Here is a 21,534-nt window from a genome sequence, read left to right as displayed (position 1 = left end):
ACTGTAATCCAACACTGTACACAATATTTTCTAATTCTGAGCACAATATTTTACAGCTTAGAACACATTCAGCCTTGCGCCATTTAACAACCCAGTAAATTATTTGGTTTAGTATCATTTCTTTTCTTGAAAATTACAAATCTTCTTCATTTAAGAAGTTACTTAATAGCTGACTTGCATATGCCTGCTGCACTTACATTTTCCTTTTTCCCACTCATCTCCATATTAACAGTATCTTTGCATTCCCAAGTCATTCTTGGCTGCTGAATGAATTACCTCCTTTTGTATCTCCTTTTTCTAAAAACCTCTCTTCACAAGCCATCTTATTTTTCCCAAATAATCTTCCACAAATTGCCCTTTTTTAACTAACATTTTTGCTGTGCCTTTTAACTAGGATGTTGGCTTCTGAGCATTCTGGTGTCTGAAAACTTCAAACAATTATCAATACATTAATATAATGACAGGTTTGAATTATTTGTTAGCTGTTCCTTTATCTCCAAATTTGAAAAAATACTGATTTACAAACCGCACAAGAAGTGCCCAATATTTTTATATATGATGTACAAACATGAACTCTAAAAGAAATTTGAGACTATTTGGGTTTTGGAGATGAGTCTGGTATTTGCAGCATACAAATATGTTCCCATAAAAATTACACTAGTTGTGTTCAATGGCACTTAGCCATCTATGACTATCAGTTCATCTTCAAGTTTTATTAGTATTTTTCAGAAAGTCAATATTAAAAGGAACTTTTAAATATCAAACCAATCTATTAGAGGAAAAATAAGGTCCATACCTTCCAAAAAAGTGAAACTTCTCTAAAATACAAACTTGTTGTCTAGATAATATTTTAAAGTTGTTATTGCCATTCCTCATCTCTGTGAAAGAGACTCACAAATTGTTCAGATGTCACTTGATTGCACTTAAGAGCCACATATATCCAATATCCTGTTGTTATCTACTAATGCAAGCCACAAGGGTGAAATGTATTTGACTTTGGATTAACACCAGATCTTGGATAAGAAAATAGCATTTCCACAGCCCCTCAGGGACTACAACCTGAGCACAGGTCACATGAGCCTGCACGTCAGAAGGGACATCCAGAGGTCATCTCCTCCAACCTCCCACTCAATGCAGGAGTTGGAGGAGATGCCATGGTTCCATTCACTGAGTCTTGAAAACCTCAAAGTGTGGCAAACCCTCTGCATGTCCAACAATCCTGTTCATACTTGAAGACAAATTTACCCTGATACCAAATCATCAGCTCCCAAGAGACAGCATGGGGCAACTGGCCCTTCTTGAATCAGGTGCCACTTCCAAGAAGAGTTACAAAATGCTTCGTGTTGGCAATTGCTCTTCAAGAATTCAAAGAGGTTTCCAGGGGACTCCAGGACTCCTCCTTCCAACTGCTCCTTGGGAGTTACACATGCCCTGGCAGCACAGCACCCTGGCAGCTCTACACTGGAGCCCTCCCCAGTTTTTCATTCCTTGAGCTGGGGATCCCAACTGTGGACACACAGTCCAAGACAACATGGCTCTCATGCATGATTACACACACTGTGACCCTCATCTCTCACTCCAGCTATGCTTCTCTCCTTTACAGCTTCCTCTCAACATCAGCTATCACTCCAGTCCAAAGCATGATAGTGAATTATCATACACAGTCCATTCTAAAAATACTTTTATAAACATTGTGCCCTTCTGTGCATCTCTATGGTTTCAATCTGCAACACGGTACAAAGAAAAAACACAACCAGATTCTGTATCACGTGTATGTTTGAATAAAAAGGAAGTGCAATGGTTATTTGGCATTCAGCAACTGAATGGCTTATCACTGCGGTATGTTCATACAGAATATATCCTCCAAAGTGCTACTGCTTCTCCTTTCTTTGAGGATGTCACCACTTACCTTCAAAGTCAAGGCATTCTTGGTTCCTCTACTCTCAAGATTCCTGTCTCTCACCGCTTAACATCTCAAGATACCTGTATTGGTCCTGGCCACTTTACAACTAACACATACTCAAAAGACAGCAACAGCTTTTTGTTTTCAATTGGCATTTTTAGCTATAATATTAAATAGTCTTAAAATATTCTTTATTCTTTCCAGCCTGAATCTAGTAAACAATGAAATGCAAGGATATCCTTTTCTATAAAAAACTATACGTTTTAGGAATCCTCCACATAGTAAGTATAGAAAAAATACCTTCAAATGCATGTAAACAATTTTCAGACACCTGTGCATCACATCATAAAACCAGGACTATGACCATGAAATTCAACTATGTTTGAATATTAAGAACCTAAATAGATTAAAAATCTATTTCTTTAAAAATCAGATTTCTTTTCCAAATCTGATCTTTGAAGTATTTATGGATCTGCAAACTGACTGCATATCTGAAGTTTATACAGTGGTTTAAATCTACAAGCAAAGTGTAGATTTAATCTTTTAAATCCTTCTCTTCCTTCACTTGGAGAAACTCAACCTCATTTTCACTATAACTGAAATGTTTCTATTTATTAGACTTCTACTTTCTGTTTTAATCTTTTCTTAAGTGTATAAGAGGCCAACCAAGTCAGTTCCAGCACTTTTTTTTCCTCATGTCCATCAGCCACAGAAGTATATACTTAAAAATTAAATTTTCTATCATGTGAATTAAGTCTTCACTATTAATTTCATGTTCATTGGTAAAAATTTCAGTTGTCCAAATTGTCTTATGCATAACAGCCTCATAAATACTCTTGAAGTATAACAGTAATGTAAAAGACCACAGCCCACCAATTCATCTCCAATAGTTCAATTTTAAAAGTAGCAATAAAAGAGAATAATTACTACACTTTGCCATGTTATTAAAAATAAAAAATATAGAACATCTGTATTAGCTCAAGGGAATGAAGGGGCAATTTGCAGCGCCATCAAAGCTTTTTTTGCAGTAAAGCTTTTGTAGCATGTGAAAGACAAGCCTTCACATTGTTATATCACTGTATTTGGAAAAAACAGAAAAGCAAAAACAAGACAGCTAACTTGAGAAAACGCTAAATCCTTTCTTGGCAATATATTCCTACATTGTTATTTCATCACCATTTACTAACATAATAAAAGAGAAGAAATAAACTGCATTTTTAACTATGGAAAAATTATTTTAAGGTATAAATGAAATAAATAATTCTAATATAAATAATTTGCATGTATTTATAAACATAAAATATAATCATCTATCATTAATATATTAATAATACAGATATTTAAGTCAGAACTCAATACAGTCCTTGACAAAAATGTCATCCAAGCCTTATGCTGGTAATTAAATATTAATTGCAATACCATGGCAACGGAAACATTGTCTGTTCTCTCACTGAGACAGACCCACTAGAAGAAACATTTGTGTTTCAGAGATAACATCCAGTATTTCCTCTAAGGCTACATGAGTCATCTTTCTCAGATTTGTGCCATAAAGTTTTTTTTTAATAGCATTTCCATGCTTAAGAACTAATATAATATATCTAGTCAAGTACTGTATGAGAAAACCTTGCTAAAATACTCCTGCCACAGGGAAAAAAGTAAAGACATTGTTTTGAATCAGCAGCCAAGTTCAATTTAGAATAAACTGTGGGAAGATTTCACCTTCTGGAAACTAGTCAGTGCTGGCCTTTGGTACCAGCACCTGCTTCTCAGAAGGCTGAGAAGTGACATGTTTTTTAAATTCAATTTAACATCTTTGATTCTTTCACCATTATTTTACAGAAGCCATGATTAAGAAACACTTGCTACCAACTCAACTAAACAAAAATACATTTCAAATACCTGCACTGTTAAAATTCTTTGGGTTTTCCTATAGCTCAGTAACTAGCAAATGGAATAGAAGCAATAAAACAACTTTCACTAGCATTTGATGGCAAAATATTCTGGGACACTGCCTAGTAGTAAGACTAAGGAGGATACAGTAAAATGACAAGACTGAAAAAACTGTGTAGGATTGCCTCATACTTTTCTAAAGCTGAGCATTTGCATTATCAAGTATGATGGATCTCTTACCATCTTCATTCAGGAACAATTTGTTGAATCTCAATCCACTAGGCTCTTTACCAACATATCTGTGCACATACTCTGTGCCAAGATCATTGACAGCAATCGCATATTTCAAAGGCTTGACGCAGGACTGAAGACAAAATGGAACTTTGGTATCACCCACAGAATGCCTGGGAAAAACACAGATGAGGAGGCTTGAAATTTCCTGTCAGCTGTGCCAGTAGAATGTTAAATGTTTCATCTATCCTTCAACACACAAGGACTATTAACAAAAACATCCCAAAAAGCAAAACCATATTTTAAAGTCTTATTTTAAACATAACAATGAGATTTAGAGGTTTTTGCAACTGACTCCATAAGCCAAGCACAACAAAGTTCAGTTGCTGACTACTGCAGAGGTAATAAAATAAAAATAAGATCAGAAGTGGGTTTGTACCAGACCAAAAAAAAAAAAAACACTGAAGACCTCTAGTCTTACACTTATCCTACTCAACTGCAAACCACATAACCAGCAGGGTGCAGCTGACCCAAATAGAGCCACTATACCAATTTATGTCTATATAAACAAAGATGAGATACAGCTTGGTTCTGCAATTTGAGAACAATAATCAAATGGCTGTATTTACATTTCCTTTAATAATGGCAAAGATATAACACTTATTACAAGGCTATCTTTTGGAAAGTTTACTTTCAGCATCTATGTCAAACTGCACCCAAGAGTGACTCATGCAAGCAGCATATGCCACATCTAGATAGAGCAAAAGGCTTGAAGCAGCCACTTGTCTGATGGCAAAATCAGGCGTGTATTTGCTTCTGTTCTTTGCAGAAAACACAAGAAGGCTTCGGTGAAAATCACAATGTAATTTTGGCATTATAAAAGCTAACATTACACAACATTAAACATTAAAAAATTAACATTGTAAGAACTTTCATTAGCACCTAATATCCAAAACAAAGCAAAAGGCCAATTGGAAGTATAAGGTTTTTTACTATTAATAGATTATAATTCAGTCACTTAAAACAGGGAGATGAAAAAAATACTTCTGCTCATTTGTACAGCTCCTCCCCTGAGATTACAGAACATATGGCTAATTAGGAGCAAACATATGGATCTCAACAGATCATGGCAAAATGAACTCCAGGCCACAGCCACCAGAAGCAAGACTGATGCTCTCAGGAATGCCTCATTCACAAATACAACACCTAAAAACTGCAGTTTCCAGAACATGCAGTAGGACCACAGCAAACTGCAGGTCAGCAGAGCTGATGAGCACCTCACATTGTGTACTCACAAAGGAAGACACAGAGCTCATGTTACTTCTCAGCTAGATGGTGCAAGGTATCCCTTTACACCTAGGCTCCCAAGTGTCTCTGCTACTCTCAGTTACTGAGAAAAATAAAACCACCCTAACTCGATCTAAGACCTACATACACCCTTACGGAGGAAAGCTTGATAAACCTGAAAAGCCAAATCGTATTCAGCTCTGTCCAGTTTCCACATTCTCATTTTCTTTTTCAAGAACATGAATCTGCATTTTTCAGTGACACACAGATTATATAACAATGCTACAGTGAAAACATTAAAATGTAGAGGAGCTACCACTTAGGTACATTGTGACCTACACAGAAAGTTATACAGCTTGATGCACACGTACTATAAAAAAAAGTTTTTCAACTTCCAAATATTAACATTATAACAGCATTGCCTCTGTCTTTCCTTCAACTATTCCAAGAACAAAATGTGGAAGTTACAATATACCTCTGTCCATCAACGGTGCAAAGTGACACTCCCCACAAATCAGGGCTGAACTTGGCCAGTTGTGGAATATAGTCAGCAACCTATCAGTGTGAAAGAGAGAGACACATTACAATATCCAAAACAATTAACTCCACATTAATTAAAATAAATATCACTGAAAAGAAGACACAAGGTACAACTGAGTTATTCTGCAAATAATAAGCTAGTGTAACTAAAACTTCATTAGAAATTATCATAGTCACTACATCATTATCAAATAAAACGTTTTTTCAAAGTAAAATTTTTAGCACATTCAGAGAGGTATCTGTGTTCTGTATTACAGCATGTTAAGCATTTCCAAATAATATTAAATTTTTAGCTTGTAACACAGTCTGGAATTTTTCAACTAATTTATTGAAAATAAGAACAAATTTTATTTACTAACAAAGGTACAGTATTAACAATTTCTTTTGTCACACAATCCAGATAGACGTGTAGAACTGTATAATTATTTTACTGCCTAACAGTAGTCTGACAAATTATAGAGCAGTTTCATAGTTTATGTAAAATAAAAAATAATGTTACTTTCATATACCAACATCAAAATGCTACAAGATTCTTACAGGCTGTGAACTGTATTTCTAACACAGTTTACAAGTTGCAGACATAACTGAACTTCCAAAACTCTTTCATCAAGTTGCCAGTTTAATTTTGCTTAAAAACATTAAGAAAAATCTGTCTACTTAACAAATGATGCATTTGGTTAAAACTGAAAGTCTATAAAAATTTGAAGTTGAATTTACAAAGAGGTTACCTTTCCTCCAGATTGTTTTTTAGCACTTTCATATAGCTCATCAATATGGGAAGTAAATGACATAAAATCTGGGATGACAAACTTCCTTCTGAAAGCTTGAGTAAGCAACACAATATTACTTTGTACACACCTGCAAAGTTAAAAACGTTCATTAATACTTTAACAATGTACTGTCTAAAAGCCATACTTAAGTAGCAACTACATGTTATTTAATTAGGACCTTCAGTCCCTTGAAGCTACATGCCTATAAGAACAAGTATTTATTTCTTTTCCAATTTGCCACTCTATTATTTTAATTAGTCATAATAGCTTTGTTGCATTCATTTTTATTCCTTTCTACTTAAAGCCCTCTTTTGAAGTTTCAACTGTGAAGTTGATCTGCAAGGTATTATCAATCAAGCAGCACCTCAGCTTGCAAAAGGGCTCCTAAGCACCTAATTCTTAGGATCAAGCTATGCGAAGTCTAACCCAGTCCTTATCTAAAAGAGTGCTAATTTCAGAGGTAGATCAGACTTGGGAGGTTCAGAGTTGCTTTCTCTCACTTCACCCTTTCACCATGAACTGAGGTAAGAACGCTGCCAACAGACCAAACTGAAACCTGATTCCACTCTAAGAAGGAAAAAACCCTGTGGAAAAATGTAGACCATCTTGATAATATCTCCTGAACTAAGCAAAATAGTGAGCCATACTGCAAGTTTCTTCTTTCAAAACACCAGCACTCCAGGAATCTCTGTTGCCTTTAAGCTCAGAACACAGTTACACTATCGGCCACACCCTCCGAGCGTCAGCCCATCTGGGACAGTTAAAAACTGATGAGATAAAAGGAAAAGACTTATCTAGGGCAAACAGAAGGAAGGATGAAAACATAAACTGAGACATGCTGAAAGTGGTGTGTCCGTGGGTGAGAGGAGAGCAGGAGCAGGGTGGGAATTGGGAGCCATTATCAAGTCATGACCTGATAAAGGGTATTAACAGCCCTATCCCGGTTTGAGGAGGTCAAAGGCAGGTTTAACAGCAAACAAACAGTTAACACCTTCATACCATGCCTTCTATCAGTGTTGACAGAAGCACGCACATACTATTAATGCAAGCAAATGGTAGTTAAGAACATATAGGCACATTCTACGAAGAACAACATACCTTCCAATTAAGACTCAGGAAAAAAAAAAATTAGGAAAATGTTTTCACTTGGAATAGATATTTCAATAATCCTACTATTAAAAATCGTCATCAGTTCAAAATCAAGGTGCATGAAGACCAGTGAAGAGACAGAATTATTCTTTGAATCGCCCTTTCTTTTCCTAAGCCTTTAAATTCCTTCCTAGTTCGAGGGCTTTATCTTAAATTCAACTGATAACCACTTCAAACGCTGATAAGTTTTCACTCCAAAAGTGAAAGAGAAACTATAAAGTTTCCGAGGTACAGTCACAAGCTGCTGTCCGTAATATACTGGTTTCTTAGCCTATGTTAAAATTGCAATTGAGCTGGTTTTGTTGCAATCTGTCACTTTTCTCCTCTGTATCTTGCAAAAAATCCTGTTTACTTTTGTTCCCAGCAGCTTCCAATTACAGTCACCTACTCCAGGTGCAAAGCCCCTTTTCAAAAGTAATTAATAACACTGATGGCAGCTATGTGTGCAGAAGGAGTAACAACATAACATGCACTAGGTTTGAACTTCAGATGCACTTCTACATTGTCTGTACTACCTGGACAGCATTAAGCATTCCTATAAGAAAAAAAAAATACATCTGAAGTTCACTCAAACCTATTAGAACAATTCAATACAAAGTTTAGAAAACAAGAAGGCAGTATGCACTGAAATACAGTCCTCTTAAGATTCCATTATGTTTCTGAAACAAGAAGGGCACTTGTACATTTAAAATTTACACCAATCCTATGATACTCACTTCAGCAGTTCAATCATTTTAATTTAGGGATTAAAACTCACTACAGAAATGGCTGTGCTGGTGAAGGACATTACATATTGTTGCCAATTTTTCCCAGACTCTGCCAAGGTCATTGTCTGTGTATTTATCCTGGTACTCCTCAACCCAAGCAAATCATATGAATTCTCAGACTAAATTAAATACAAGGATTCAAGTAATCTAGATGGGTATTCAGAACAATAGGTGCATGGACAAAAGAACAGAGTTCTTAGGTCTCCCTTTAATAGGAAAGTAAACAGGACTGACAGCTTTCAGTCAGCAAGGACATGAGCTATGATAGACTCTGAAATTCTGCAGCTGACACCTCCTCCCCATCGAAGTAATTAACTAATTCTGTTCCAGGTAATCCTCTGGAGATGGCTGGCCTCAGGGCTCTGAAGTGGAGCAAAAGGAAAAGATCACAGAGAAGAATTTAAGTAAATAATCATATTGATAAATAAAAACCTTTCTACAGTCAAATCTTGTGAACAACTTGGCCCTTATCTCTCACATCATTTAGTGGTGGTCAGGATAGGTACACTAAAAACTTCCTACTTCACATTCTTCCATTTCGACAAACTTTGCAATCTCAGCCTAGAAAAAAAAAGAACTCTCTTGCCAAATCCCAATTCTAGCATTTCTTGCCCCACTTTCAAAAAAGTAATTTCAAACTACAATTTTTCCCTGATACATATTGGTTAGGAAGATTAGGCTGCAAGTGTTATGATCTATATTAACTGTAATTTACTTGTATAATGAAATTTGAAAGCAACAGTTGGAGGGTTTTTGGAAATCGCATCTTTGTTCTCTAGTGTAAAGTTAGAATCACTTTGTTTCCTTTACCACCTTGCTATTTTTGAAGTTCTGACTCAGATTGCTTATTACTACTTCCCTACACAATGCAGCCCAATTTTCATCTAACAATAGACAGTACTATTATATTAAGTAGTACCAAAAAGGTAAAAAAGGAAAGAAAAAAATTCTCATAGCAAGCTAACCACATTGCACTGCTTTCAGAAGTAGCCTGATCTCACCCTGCAAAGACCACACTACGTTACACAAATGCAACATGAACAGCTAATTCATAAATTTATCAGCACTCTCTGCAAAATGTGCTCCCCAGAAATCTTCAACTTAAGAAATTCTGCAGATGAAACATTAAAACTTCAAGTTGTTCTGTCTGTAACAGGGAGATTTTCTTTCTGATGTGGAGAGTGCTGTAAAGCCAAAAAACTTCAAAATAATGCAATTTTAGTCAAATTGGAGCCTAACGTTTAGAACCACTAAAAAGGCATACAGAAATAGACAGTACAGATGCATGAGCTGGTGTATTTCAGTGGTAATTTCTACTAGACTTGATTGATTTAGTCAAGCTTATGCTACCATTACTCCAGATCACTTAACCTTAATACTTAATTTGATCTGGCAACTTTGGATTCAAATTCAAGAGGAGAATTACAGCACTGACTTCTATGTTTAGGGAATCAAAGCTTTCAGGTCCTGAGGTAAGTACAGCTGAGTGGATATATTACAGTATTTCACACCTTAAACACTTGAAGAAGAAAATACAGAGACCCTGTGCAAGTCTCTTCACAACAAATGCACTGACCCTACAAGCAACAGTATATGCAGCTCGGGGGTTTTTAATTTACAAAAAAGGCTGCAAAGGAACCTTTTGCTGCTGCAAAGAAAAACTTGCTATGTGAAATAAAATTCACCTCTCCACCTCTGTATAGTCTTGAAATTCAAAACTCTTCCTACACAAGAAGCAATCATGTAAGTTTTCCACAAATTCTTAATAACTACTCTTCTCACACAGAGAAGTAAGTCCCAGAGATGTGACACAGAACACAAGATAATGCTTCTAATTAGCAATTAGCTCTTTTTCAAATACAGAGCCTTTGCCTACAACATAATTTAGTCGACTGTGACAAATAAGCTTTTTGGTATAAATGTAACACCTAATAGCAAATTAATTTCCTTTCCAATCCGTCCATACATCCAGGAAGGTTTCTGAATCTAACAATATGGAGATTTTACCCTGCTGACAATAAAAACCATGAAAACCTAGACTAGAATTTAACACAGGAGTAAAATTAGCCCATGCTCAACCTTTACAAAGTATCTCACATCTGCTTAAGGAGTTGACTGGCTTTTTTGTAACAGATGCAGACATTCATATTTCTCAATCTATTTTCAAAAGTGTTTATATCTTTATATATATACACATCATGTTTATATATTTATACTTACATAAACTATGTAAATACATAGTATAGCATAAGCATATACGGTATATATTTTATATCCTATATGTACATAAAATATATATATTATATACATACACTTAAAAATTGTATGTGCAAATAAGTTTTAGGTATTATTATTTCCCCTGTAAATGGAATTAAAAATGTAGACCAAAATAGTCTAAAATTTCATTTTAAAATTTATGAGCCTCTATATTTCCAATCTTTCAGCACACAAAACCTGCAAGAAGAGGAACAAAGGAGTGTGCTTGAAATGAACAGAAGACATCCTGAAACAGTGCTTATACCACACAGCTGCCTACAGACTTTGCTAAAAAAAAAACAACAAACAAAAGCATCACTAAAATACAGCACACAGACCTTTTCCAAAACAGACCAACGTCTGCAATCCTAACCGCCCTCATCTCCACATATATTGAAAGTTAACATCACTGTTTTCCCCATACTCACTTGTAAAATTACACACATGCTCTGAACATTTTGCCACATAGAAGCAGCATCCTGAACTTCAGATTAAAAACTGACTATGTAGTGAGAGAGCAGTTTTATGTAATCATACTAAACACTTCATGCTGCATCAATTAATTTTGTTTGGCATCTGACCAAGAGTTGCACTATGGGGTCAGATACACATGCACACAACACTGACACATTAAACTCTCGTGGAGCTCACACAGCCTGTCTGCTGCATGAAATCTGAGAACAAACTTCTATCAAAATAGGATCAGGAGTGTGGGTTTGACTCCCTTTCTAATCGATTTATATACCTTATCTCTCCTTAAGATAGCACTCAGTAGCACACAGACAGCATTCATTTGGAATTATACAGTTACATAACTGACAAAAAAGTTTACTTTTTAAAAAGGTCTTTGTCCAGCATAACACCATCTGAAGTAGTCTGAAGAGTCAGTCTTAGCATATCCATGCACTCTTTCAATCGAGGATCAGACGTACGTAGTCCTGTAGATTTGAGTGCCTATTACAATAAAACAATAATTACTAAGTGAAAAGACATGCTTTTACAATCAAGTTATCCACTGCTCACTGTTTATCACTGCAAGAGATCTGCCACTGCATCATCAACAGAGACATTGTGACACTTTACTAATTCTTTAGCAATTTCCATTGGCCATTTTGGCTGTCAAATTTCCATTGGCCATTTTTTATGTCAAAACATTAATGTTACTTCAAATCCAGTGCCCCAACTACATTTTACACAAGCACAAATACAGAGCCATGCCATAGGCATAGTTGCCTTCAAGCATACTCTTCTGCACATCAAAGAAGTAAATAATAATTTTAATACACTCATTCTCTTACTTAACTGCAGAAACAGCACTGGGGGGGGAAACAGTAGTTACATTCCTTCCCAAAGCTAAACAAGTACAACAGAAATTCTTTGCTTTGCATTCTTGCATCTAGAAAGTTAAAATAACCTTGTAGTAGTTAACATTCATACAGTGCTTTGGAAGAGTAAACTTACAGTTATGAACTTATGAACTGGTATTTTTTCTTGTCCTTCTGCAATAGTATAGAAAAGTAGATCTTCTAAGCTGGGAAGGAGACCTTGTTTTATTTTACTGGAAAACAGAAAAGAAAAAAATCATAGATTATTTTAGTGCCTATTTTTATTTATACACATTTTTGCATTATCCTCAGGGAAATACATTTTCACTGCTGCCACTAATTTCAATGAACATTTTCATCAGTGAACACCAAGCTTAGTTAGACTTTAAGGAGATTAAAAATGGTAATATTACAAGCACCAGACATAGATTTTACAGTAGCAAATATTCTTAACTGCAACTCAGTCATATTTTCACTGTCATACATTTACCACTAAGATTATATTTAGATTTTTTTTGGGAGCAGATTAATCACATATCTCTTTTTGATGTTACCAAGGATAGGCATGCTACTTGCAAAGGACAAATTATTTATAAGATTCCAGGATCTACATGCCTTATAATGAAGTTGTCGAGCATACTGACCCAACTTCTACAGGCAAGAGAAGGAGATGATACATGTGTAACATTTTCTTCCAAGCAGTCCTGTTTTCAGGACTCCACGGAAGAGCCCTAAAGTCCTTATCCTTCTAGAAGCTTATGTAAGGCCCATCAGTTACCGCGGAACAAGCAAAGCCATCTGCAGCATAATAGAGCCCGTGAAGCAGAAGGAGTGACTCTCATCACACCTACTTAGCTAAGTAAACCCAGTGTAGATGCACCTTTAATGGTCACTGTGCTTATCAGTGTAAACACACCATCCCAGGCTCACCTATTCCACTCCCAGATATGCTTCCCCTACACCTGCAATTTCTCCTTACCTGCATCTCCATTTTATGTGAAATCTGAAGGAAACCGACCACACTAAGCATTCAGATTCCTTCTAAGACAGAAAGCTGTAGTATTGACACCTTTTCCCCAAAGCCTTTGAAGTTTACAGATTTAAATATAAAAATATTCCTTGATATTCCAGAGCACCCTGCAGCAGGCAGGAGCCTAATACAGCAAAGGGATTTTGAGTCTTCAGTCCCCTGAAGTGCCCAGGTTGGTTTCCAAACAAAAAAAGCCAATGTTCCAATGTCTGACAAACAAAAAATACATAAAGCCAAAAGAAAAAAAGATGCAGAGTATGCAGACTTACATTACTTTAGCCATCAATTTTAAAGGTCTATCTTCTAATCTATTAATACTGGAAATACTTTGTAACTATACAGTAATAGATAAACTGCTGTCTGAAACTAGAATGCTCAGGGGAAATTTATGTATTTTTATACATTTATGCATGTGTTTACAAAATGCAGGTCCAAATTCCAGTCACTGATATTTTCAGGAGATTAGCAATTCTTTGAATAGCAGATCTTAGGGTTACAACTGCAAAAATAAAATGCTACAGCTAAGCACAGACTCTAGATAGGTCAATGCAATCTTCCTGACTGATGTTTAATCCTCTCCTCTCCCAATACTTACACAAGTTAGATTTATGATTATTTTTAATAAAAATCTGATTAAATCCAAATACCCTTATAAATTTGAGACAACCTCTAGATTGCCCTTGCCTCCCTCCTTTCCTCAAAACTAGCTGTGAAAACCAGTAGTAAAAAATATCACCACTCATTTTATAATTTAAAACACTGTACTTACACACTAAGAACAGAAGACAGCTTTGTAAGCCAACAGAACTTTCCTTGTCTTACAGTCTAGATTTATTTTTTTTAAATTTAAATTATGCTGGCTGACTAATGCACAAACAGGCTGGCAATTCAACCAAGACAAACGCTTGCAACTACCTCAAGCAAATTACTGAATTTCTTTTCCTAAAGAAAATTCAGGTCTTCCAGGCAGCATGTTTCACTTTTAATCCTTTGGGGACAGCATGCCCAGTCAAGCCAACAGAACCAGAACTACCAACACAGCAACTAAAGTTTCACCCTGTCTGCATCCTAATCCTGCAGGGAACTAATTTTAAAAGTTATGCTAAGTTACTTCATCTACACCCCTACATCTTCATCATTTACACAAAGCATTCAACTGAGTTGCCCAAAATGTTGAGATTTCACGTTTTGAGGCATGTCTCTGCTACACCAGCCATTCCTGGGCTGCTGAAGGTCTGGCAGAGGAAACTTTCCTACTTCACTCTGGCAAAACCAGTCAACAAACACACTGAGAAATAACAACTGATAACCTAATTAATTACACATTTCTGAGCAATTACTTAGAATTTTACAGCTGTTCCAAGTAAGGAATTTCTATCTGGAAAGGTGCAGAAAAATACTTCAGCTGTTTAACCAAGATTTTACCTGCCTCTTTATAAGATTTTAATCTGTGAAGAGACGTGCACCTTTCACAGCAGAAAATCTCTCAACATGGTTTTCACATCTGCTGTTGTTTAATATTGGGTCACTCAGCCTAATTAAACAATGGAGCTGCACAGACAACCAAAGCAAAGAGGATGACATTCAATATATTTACAGAAAATTGCTCCTTGTCAAATAGTCCATCTTTTGGTAAAGTTTATCAGCTAAATAGGGGTGAAAAGGCTTGCTCTGCAGTTTATCAGATCAGTGATGTCAGTAACTGTTTGCTTAACCTAAAAGATGTGTTTTGGCACTGTGAACACACTAAGCAAGATAATTCTGTTCCACACAAGTAAAAAGCTGCTTTTCAGGTCAGGGAACCTGCAATTTACACAGTCAAATTAAGTGGAAATTCCAGTTTACCTGAATTCATGAATAAAGACTCTTGATACTTATTTACCTTCTTTAAAAAAATAAATAAGCATCAGACTATTAAACAACTAGACTTCTTTGCTAGTATACTAATCTGTGAAGTACAATACTGGTGGACTGTTTTCTTAAATACAAAGAAAAACCAACATAGGCATTCCAAGCACAAGGGCTTTGCAGTCCTCCTTTCAGCTCTTCTTTTTGCATCAGTACAATGCCTACACCAGATTCTGGGGAGGACTTCATTTTAACAAGTGTTTATAGGATAGAAACAAGATTAAATTTCAAATAATACAGAAAATTATTGCTCTGTATTTCAAGATAGAATTGCCAAAATGCAGAACAGGATTTACAGAACAACAAATGATATAAAGATATGATATAATAATAATTGCTAATAATAGTTTCAGGCCTTATTAACAAATATGACACTAATCACAAAAATGAGGTTACAGTTACTGGGAGACCTCACTGCAGCCTTTCAGTACCTACAGTGAGCCTATAAGAAGGACAGGGAAAGGCTTTTTACCAGGATCTGTCACAACACAGAGGTCACAACAAGGACAAGGCACAATGATTTTCCACTAAAAGAGGGCAGGGCAGCTTTATATTAGATATAATGAAGAAATTTTATCGTGATGGTGGTGAAATTCCTGAAGAGATTTACCACCAGAGAGGTGGTAAATGCCCCATCCCTGGAAACATTCAAGGTCAGATGGCACGAGGCTCTCAGCAGCCTGATCTAGTTATTTCTGCTCATTGCAGAGGGGTTTGGACTAAGTGGCCTTTAAAAGGTCTCTTCCAATCCAAACTATTCTGGGATTCTGTGAAAGGTACAAGTCACAGTCAGTAGCCACTCCACCTAAGACAGGCACCTTGAAGAAGCTGTCACCACTCTGCAGATGCTGTATTCTCTTGGCTGCATCTCCAACAGTTACTTGGGTCACTGAGTAACTACTTTGTGTCCACTCATATCGTGAGACACTGGGTCTTTAACAGAAGTGGGTAGCTATTTACCCAAGAACTACAAGATGCAAAAGCAAACTACATATTTATAAACTTAGACCAAAGACAGACTTGTTTAGTAGCTAACAAACTGCTTATGATAAAAGAAAAAACTCTAGCTTCAAAGCCTTGGCCTCGACAGAAGTTATGAAAGGTCTAATAAAGCGCACTTCTAATTTCTTCTTGCATCTCTGATTATGTATCCACACTCCATCAGAAGTATCAGCAAAATGAAACACTGAGTGGTTACTAGTTATTCCTCTGTAACCTGGACTGTAAAAGCAATTTTATTTTAAAAAGTATCTCCAGAATTCAACTCTGCCCTTAAAAAAGAGCACTACCACTCCCTTGTAATTTAAAAAAAATCCTTAAACTTCCTTTAACCATTTTGAGATATTCTATATACTAGTGTCCAGTACCATTGTAAAAAGTGAGCAATTTAGCTTTCAAAAGTTAAGGTCATTCACGTTTTGCTCCTCCCTCTCATCTTATCAAGGCCTTTTGAATTTCGAAAAAGCTTCTACTAAGATAAACTGCTTCGTCCCTTTACTGACCAGCACAAGATGCAAGATGAACTGTTATATTGAAAGTAAAAGCAAAGTACAGTTACATTGAAAATAGGAGCAAAGGGTATTAAGTATTGTACACATCTATAACTAAGGAGTGGATTAGGCTGTTGTGTTTTAATAACTCAGGCATGAGCATAGATATGATTGTGCTTTAATCCACAGTTCCTATTAATTAAATTTACCAGTCTGTGACCACTCTCAGTTTAAGCTCAATTATTTTTCCTGTCCAAAAGATAATAAGTTTCAGTTGGATACACAGTGTGAAGGCTGTATAGCAGGGATAAGGAGGTGGTGGAAGATGTTATGGAAAAAATGCACCAGGGGATCTGGTTATGCAATGGGATACTAGTTATTTCATCAGCCACAGACCTCATAATTTATTCTCACTATGAGGAATTAAACTGTGCTAAACTTCTGTACAGTCTCTGCACAGAACATTTTAGGCTTTTACTTGCAACTCCTACTCTGTATGCAAGGACTGTCAGGAAAGCAAATAAACAGGAAAACCTTACTGCTGTCTTTTGACATCGTGGCTTATTTCAGCATCCCATAACCCTGACCTTATAACCAAATAGAAAAAAAAAAAAAATGCCCCCCAACACTAATTAAAAACAAAAACCAAACTACTGCCAATTGGGCCCACAAACCATTTGCCAAACCCCACTCAATGTTAAGACACTATGGATGGCAAAGTGCTGGACTCAGCAGAGTACAGACTGCACTGACTTAGCCCAGCTGCCAGCACGGTTCAGACACCTGTCTTTTGAAGAACCTCACTTTTCTTCTCGACCCTGTACTTTGTCTTAATATAGCAATCACTTCCACATGGAATGCACCATTTACAAATGCCTGAAGGAAGATTTTCAAAGTTCTGCTTCAAGAAAAGTAAGAATGAAAGTACTCAGCAGCCTAATGTGCCACCAGGAATTCCTGCACAACCTGAAATGAAAAGTTTCTAGCTTTTTCTGTATTTGTAACTATATGCTAGATGTTTTATTTTGCAGTTCATTTTGCAGTAAGGCTCAAAGAACAAACATCTGACTTTCAAATACATCCTTTTGTCAAAAGCCAAAAAGTATTAAAAGTGTTTAACTGATTTGTGATTACATAGCTTTACCACACGTTAGACATTAAAGAATTTCCCTAATTGATGCTAACGTAGGAAGCTAATAACAGTTCAGCTTAAGAAAATGTTACCTCTTCAATAAATCACCTCTGTAATATCCTCAAAAACCCATCACAGCTGGCATGCTGGTTTTTTCCAAAGTATTTAATGTCTGTATTTCTGCTTGAAAACAGAAGTGCAGTCTTTATAAACCACACTTATTCAAGCCGTGGAAGAATATTTTTTGTGCCAAAAAATTATATAAAGAGCTAATTCAAAGAGGAGACTTCATATTTCTTGAACAATAGCATAAACTTTAAAAAAAAAAAATTAAAAATTAACTAAAAAAAAAATTTTGTGAATTATATTGTATAAGGTTACATAACCTGATGTGCATGCATTTTTTAAGGCATCTGATAGCAGAAGTAACTGGTGATGCCTTTAAAGCAGGCTATGAACCTGGCTGAACAGCTAAAGTATCTGGGGGGAAAAACCAGAGAAGAACAAGGCCACAGCCTCTCTCCCCACCTGCCATACTGAAGTTCATGCTAAAAAAGAAAACCCACAAACCACAACTCAAAAGCAGAACTTTAAGCTAGGGGCTGAAGCCTTCCTGACTAGCCTTGTGGAATCTTTGCCAGACTTCCTCTTAGCATTAGCCTAACAGAGACTTTTCTCAGTGTCAAAACAAGGTATTCCTTTCTCGGCCCTGTTTTTTCTGTCATTTGCTCTTTTCATCTAGGTAATAAACATAGCAAAGCCTGGGAAAGCAGCTTGGGTTTAATTTTAATTACGCCACCCCATAATCAGTGCAAAGGGTGCCTACAGGAATGCCACGGGGCACATTTCAAACACACACAAAGGAGGAGTCTTCATGAGGCTTGCAGCTGTCAAACTTCTTGTAAAAGTTTACCTGAGATTCTAAATGTAGCCAGGTTCAAACATCCAGCACACAGACTGCCAAGGTAGGGGGATGGTAGGAAATGAACATTCAAGACTTGTATAATGCTGAGGACTAATAAAGAATGTTCTGCCAATCCGTTTACCTCAGCATTACACTCTACACCTGGTATCCACTACCAGCCATCACCAGGTACAAAACCTGGAGCTGATACACCTGTCTCCAATCTTTTTTTTATTTCGGGCAGTGAGTGAAGGAATATTAGCTTAATAAAAATATACAGCCTTGTAATTCTACAACCTGCACGTACCTTTGTCACTAAGGTACAAATGAGAACTTCTTGGCACAGGCACACATCCCACACCTATAAACATCTGAACTCACCACGTACGGACGGCACTGTCTGTCCCTGGCTGCACTAGATCGCAGAATTGTTAGGGCTGGAAGGGACCTCTGGAGAACACCCAGTCCAATGACCCTAGAGCAGGTTACACCGGAACGCATCCAGGTGCGTACAGGCACGGAGAAGGCAGCGCTGCAAAACTTCCAAGGCAGCACTACGCACCACGCACACCGCCTTTAATAATTAATGCGAGATGACACAGCTTTCGCTTCTCTTCACAAATATTTTTAGCCAAGTGGCAGCGCTTCCGAAGCCAGCCTAGCGGCACGCTGCCCACGCCGGGCCTCCCCAGGGCCGGCAGCCCCGCACGGGGGCGGGAGGGACCCCCGGGCCGGGCCCCACACAGCCCCGAGGGGCGCACGCCCCGCCACGCGTGTGGCTTCCCTCCCGCTCCGAGCCGCCGGCAGCCGGGATGGAGCTCGGCACCCGCGGGGTCCCCGCACCTGCCGGGGAAGCGCCCGCCCGACCCGGCCCGGCCCCTTCCGCAGGCACCACGCGTGCGAAGGGGAGGCGGCGCTCACATGGCGCCTCCGCATCATCCCCCGCGCCCGCCGCCCCCTCCACACTCACTTCTCCCCGCCGCCGCCTACGGCCACCTCCTTGCCGCCGCCGTGGTTATTGTTGTGGCCGCTGTCGGCGGGGGGCTCGCCGGGAGTCGGCGACGGCGCCTGCGCCCCCTTCCCCGGCTCCTCCAAGGCTCCCTCCGAGCGGGTGCACAGACCTCGCGCTGACGGCAGCGCCGCCGGGCCGCGGCGGGCGGCGGGCGGGCTGGCGCGGAGGGCGGCGAGCGGTGGCGGGAGGCGCCTGCTCCCGGCGGCGGGTCCCGAGGCCGGGGCCCCGCCGCCGGCCGCCCCCGGCGGGCCGAGCAGCAGCAGCTCCCGCAGCAGCGCCGAGCGCCACAGCCGCATCATCCTGCGCCACCGCGCCGACTGCCCGCCGCGCCGCCCGGCCGCGCCTCTCGCGCCGCGCCGCGCCCGCCCCCCACCGCGCGCCATTGGCCCGGCCCAATTAACTGTCAGGCTTGAGGCGCGCCCATTGGTCAGCAGGCACGTCACTCAAGCTGTGGCCACGCCCCAGTCTCCCCGCGGGCCGCCGGTGTCGCGCGCGGCCAGCGGGGCGGGAGCAGCAGCGCCCCCAGCGGGCGGACCCGCAGCTCTGAGGGGAGCCCCGCGCGCCGCCTCCCTCCCTCATTCCTTCCTCCCTCTTTCCTTCCCTCCCTCGCCCTGCGACGTGTAAAGGCGTTGGGAGCGGGCCGGGCTGCGGCGGTGTCGGGTTCAGTTGCCATGGATATGGCCATTTTTTAAAAGTGTATGTTTTTGATTACGAAGTGCACCGCCTCTGCCGTGCCGGCAGGAAGAGATTCACAAGGCATCATCGAATCCAACCCGTGGCCCTGCATCCCAAGAACCTCACCCTGTCCCTGAGAGCGTTGTCCGAACACTTTTGGAACTCTTGCCAGGCTGGTGAGCCTGTTCTATTTCCCGACCATCCTCTGGGTGAAAAATATTCTCCTAAAATCCAGCCTAAATCTCCGCTGACACAGCCCCAGGCCATCCCCTCAGGGCCTGTGTCCATTACCCACCGGGCAAGGAAAGGGCTCAGGGAACAGGAGCCTGTTGGAAATACCCTCAGCAGGAATGGCTGTTCCCACACTTTTTGGGGCAAATACTTCTGACAAGGAGCAGAGCTACTAAAGGCTTTCCATGTACCTTCAATAAAAGGAATACTGCATAGCTCATTGCCCAAACTTACAGTGGAGGCTGTCTTGGTTCAAATGTCTAAAGTTTTTAGCTTTTAAGAAAAATAAATAAACCAAACAAAAAAATCAACCACCTGCATGCCTAGGTGAACTGGGTGCGGCCATTCTTCTTGTTCACATCATCAAACATTAAATCAGAGTGTGGAAATTTTGCTGCTGCTCACCTACAGGTCCCAGTTTGGGAATCACCGACCTATGGTTGCAAAATCCTAAATGCAAAAGTGTAGCAGAGAAGAGTAGCAGAAAATAACTGCAGGGCTCCAATACAAGGTGTAAATGTCACTCCTTATATACACTTAAGCTTTTGTCACAGCTGTCAGGATGTAGCATTTTGGAAGTCACAGATTTTGCAGTTCCTTGGTGAAACTTTGCTCACATCACCAACTGCTAAATTTGTCCTAGATGAGTACAAATCTATATTAGCAAATTATATCCATTATGGGTAACAGTAGAAGAGGAGATTTCTTGTCATCCTACTTCCTCCATAATGCCAACATGCAAACCAGTTTTTTAATTGTCCCTAGTCTTCTCAGTTTAGGAATCTTAATTTTTGGAGCAAAAATGTAAATACTTGTGGAGCTGTGAGTTCACTACTGCTGAATTTCCTTGTGAACAATTTCCCCATGCATTGAAGTTTATTTCATCTGGTATGTTTATTACGTTTGGCAGAGGTGGGGGCAGAAAAGCTGCAATTCTGAGTTAAAATGACCTTGCTACACACTTTATTGGAAGTGTTTTACTCTAAAGCTACTGATATTTTGCTTTCCACCACCCCCCAGATTGAAAGTTTCAG

The 21,534-nt window shown here is 39.0% G+C and overlaps 1 protein-coding gene across 4 annotated transcripts in view; it reads right to left on the bottom strand.

Annotated features, from left to right (window-relative positions):
- GLS (glutaminase) overlaps positions 1–19,940 on the bottom strand; it is a 59,989-nt gene extending 40,049 nt beyond the window's left edge. The window contains exons 1-6 of one of the 4 annotated variants that reach the window (XM_079311778.1): positions 19,553–19,940; positions 12,255–12,351; positions 11,626–11,747; positions 6,580–6,709; positions 5,787–5,866; positions 4,034–4,197 (exon numbers count right to left, since the gene is read on the bottom strand). In XM_079311778.1, the coding sequence (XP_079167904.1) occupies positions 4,034–4,197; positions 5,787–5,866; positions 6,580–6,709; positions 11,626–11,747; positions 12,255–12,351; positions 19,553–19,893 (934 nt within the window). In that variant the 5' untranslated portion in view covers positions 19,894–19,940. Of the gene's footprint in view, positions 1–4,033; positions 4,198–5,786; positions 5,867–6,579; positions 6,710–11,625; positions 11,748–12,254; positions 12,352–12,762; positions 12,813–12,896; positions 12,932–19,552 lie in introns of those variants that run through there. The other 3 variants (XM_079311777.1, XM_079311780.1, XM_079311779.1) reach the window with 3 other exon arrangements.
- Positions 19,941–21,534: the final 1,594 nt, after the last annotated feature.

This window comes from Erithacus rubecula (genome assembly GCF_903797595.1).
Source record: "Erithacus rubecula genome assembly, chromosome: 8".
NCBI lineage: Eukaryota > Metazoa > Chordata > Aves > Passeriformes > Muscicapidae > Erithacus > Erithacus rubecula.
Note: the sequence above shows the minus strand (reverse complement) of the source record. Positions and strands in the feature narration are given on the sequence as shown.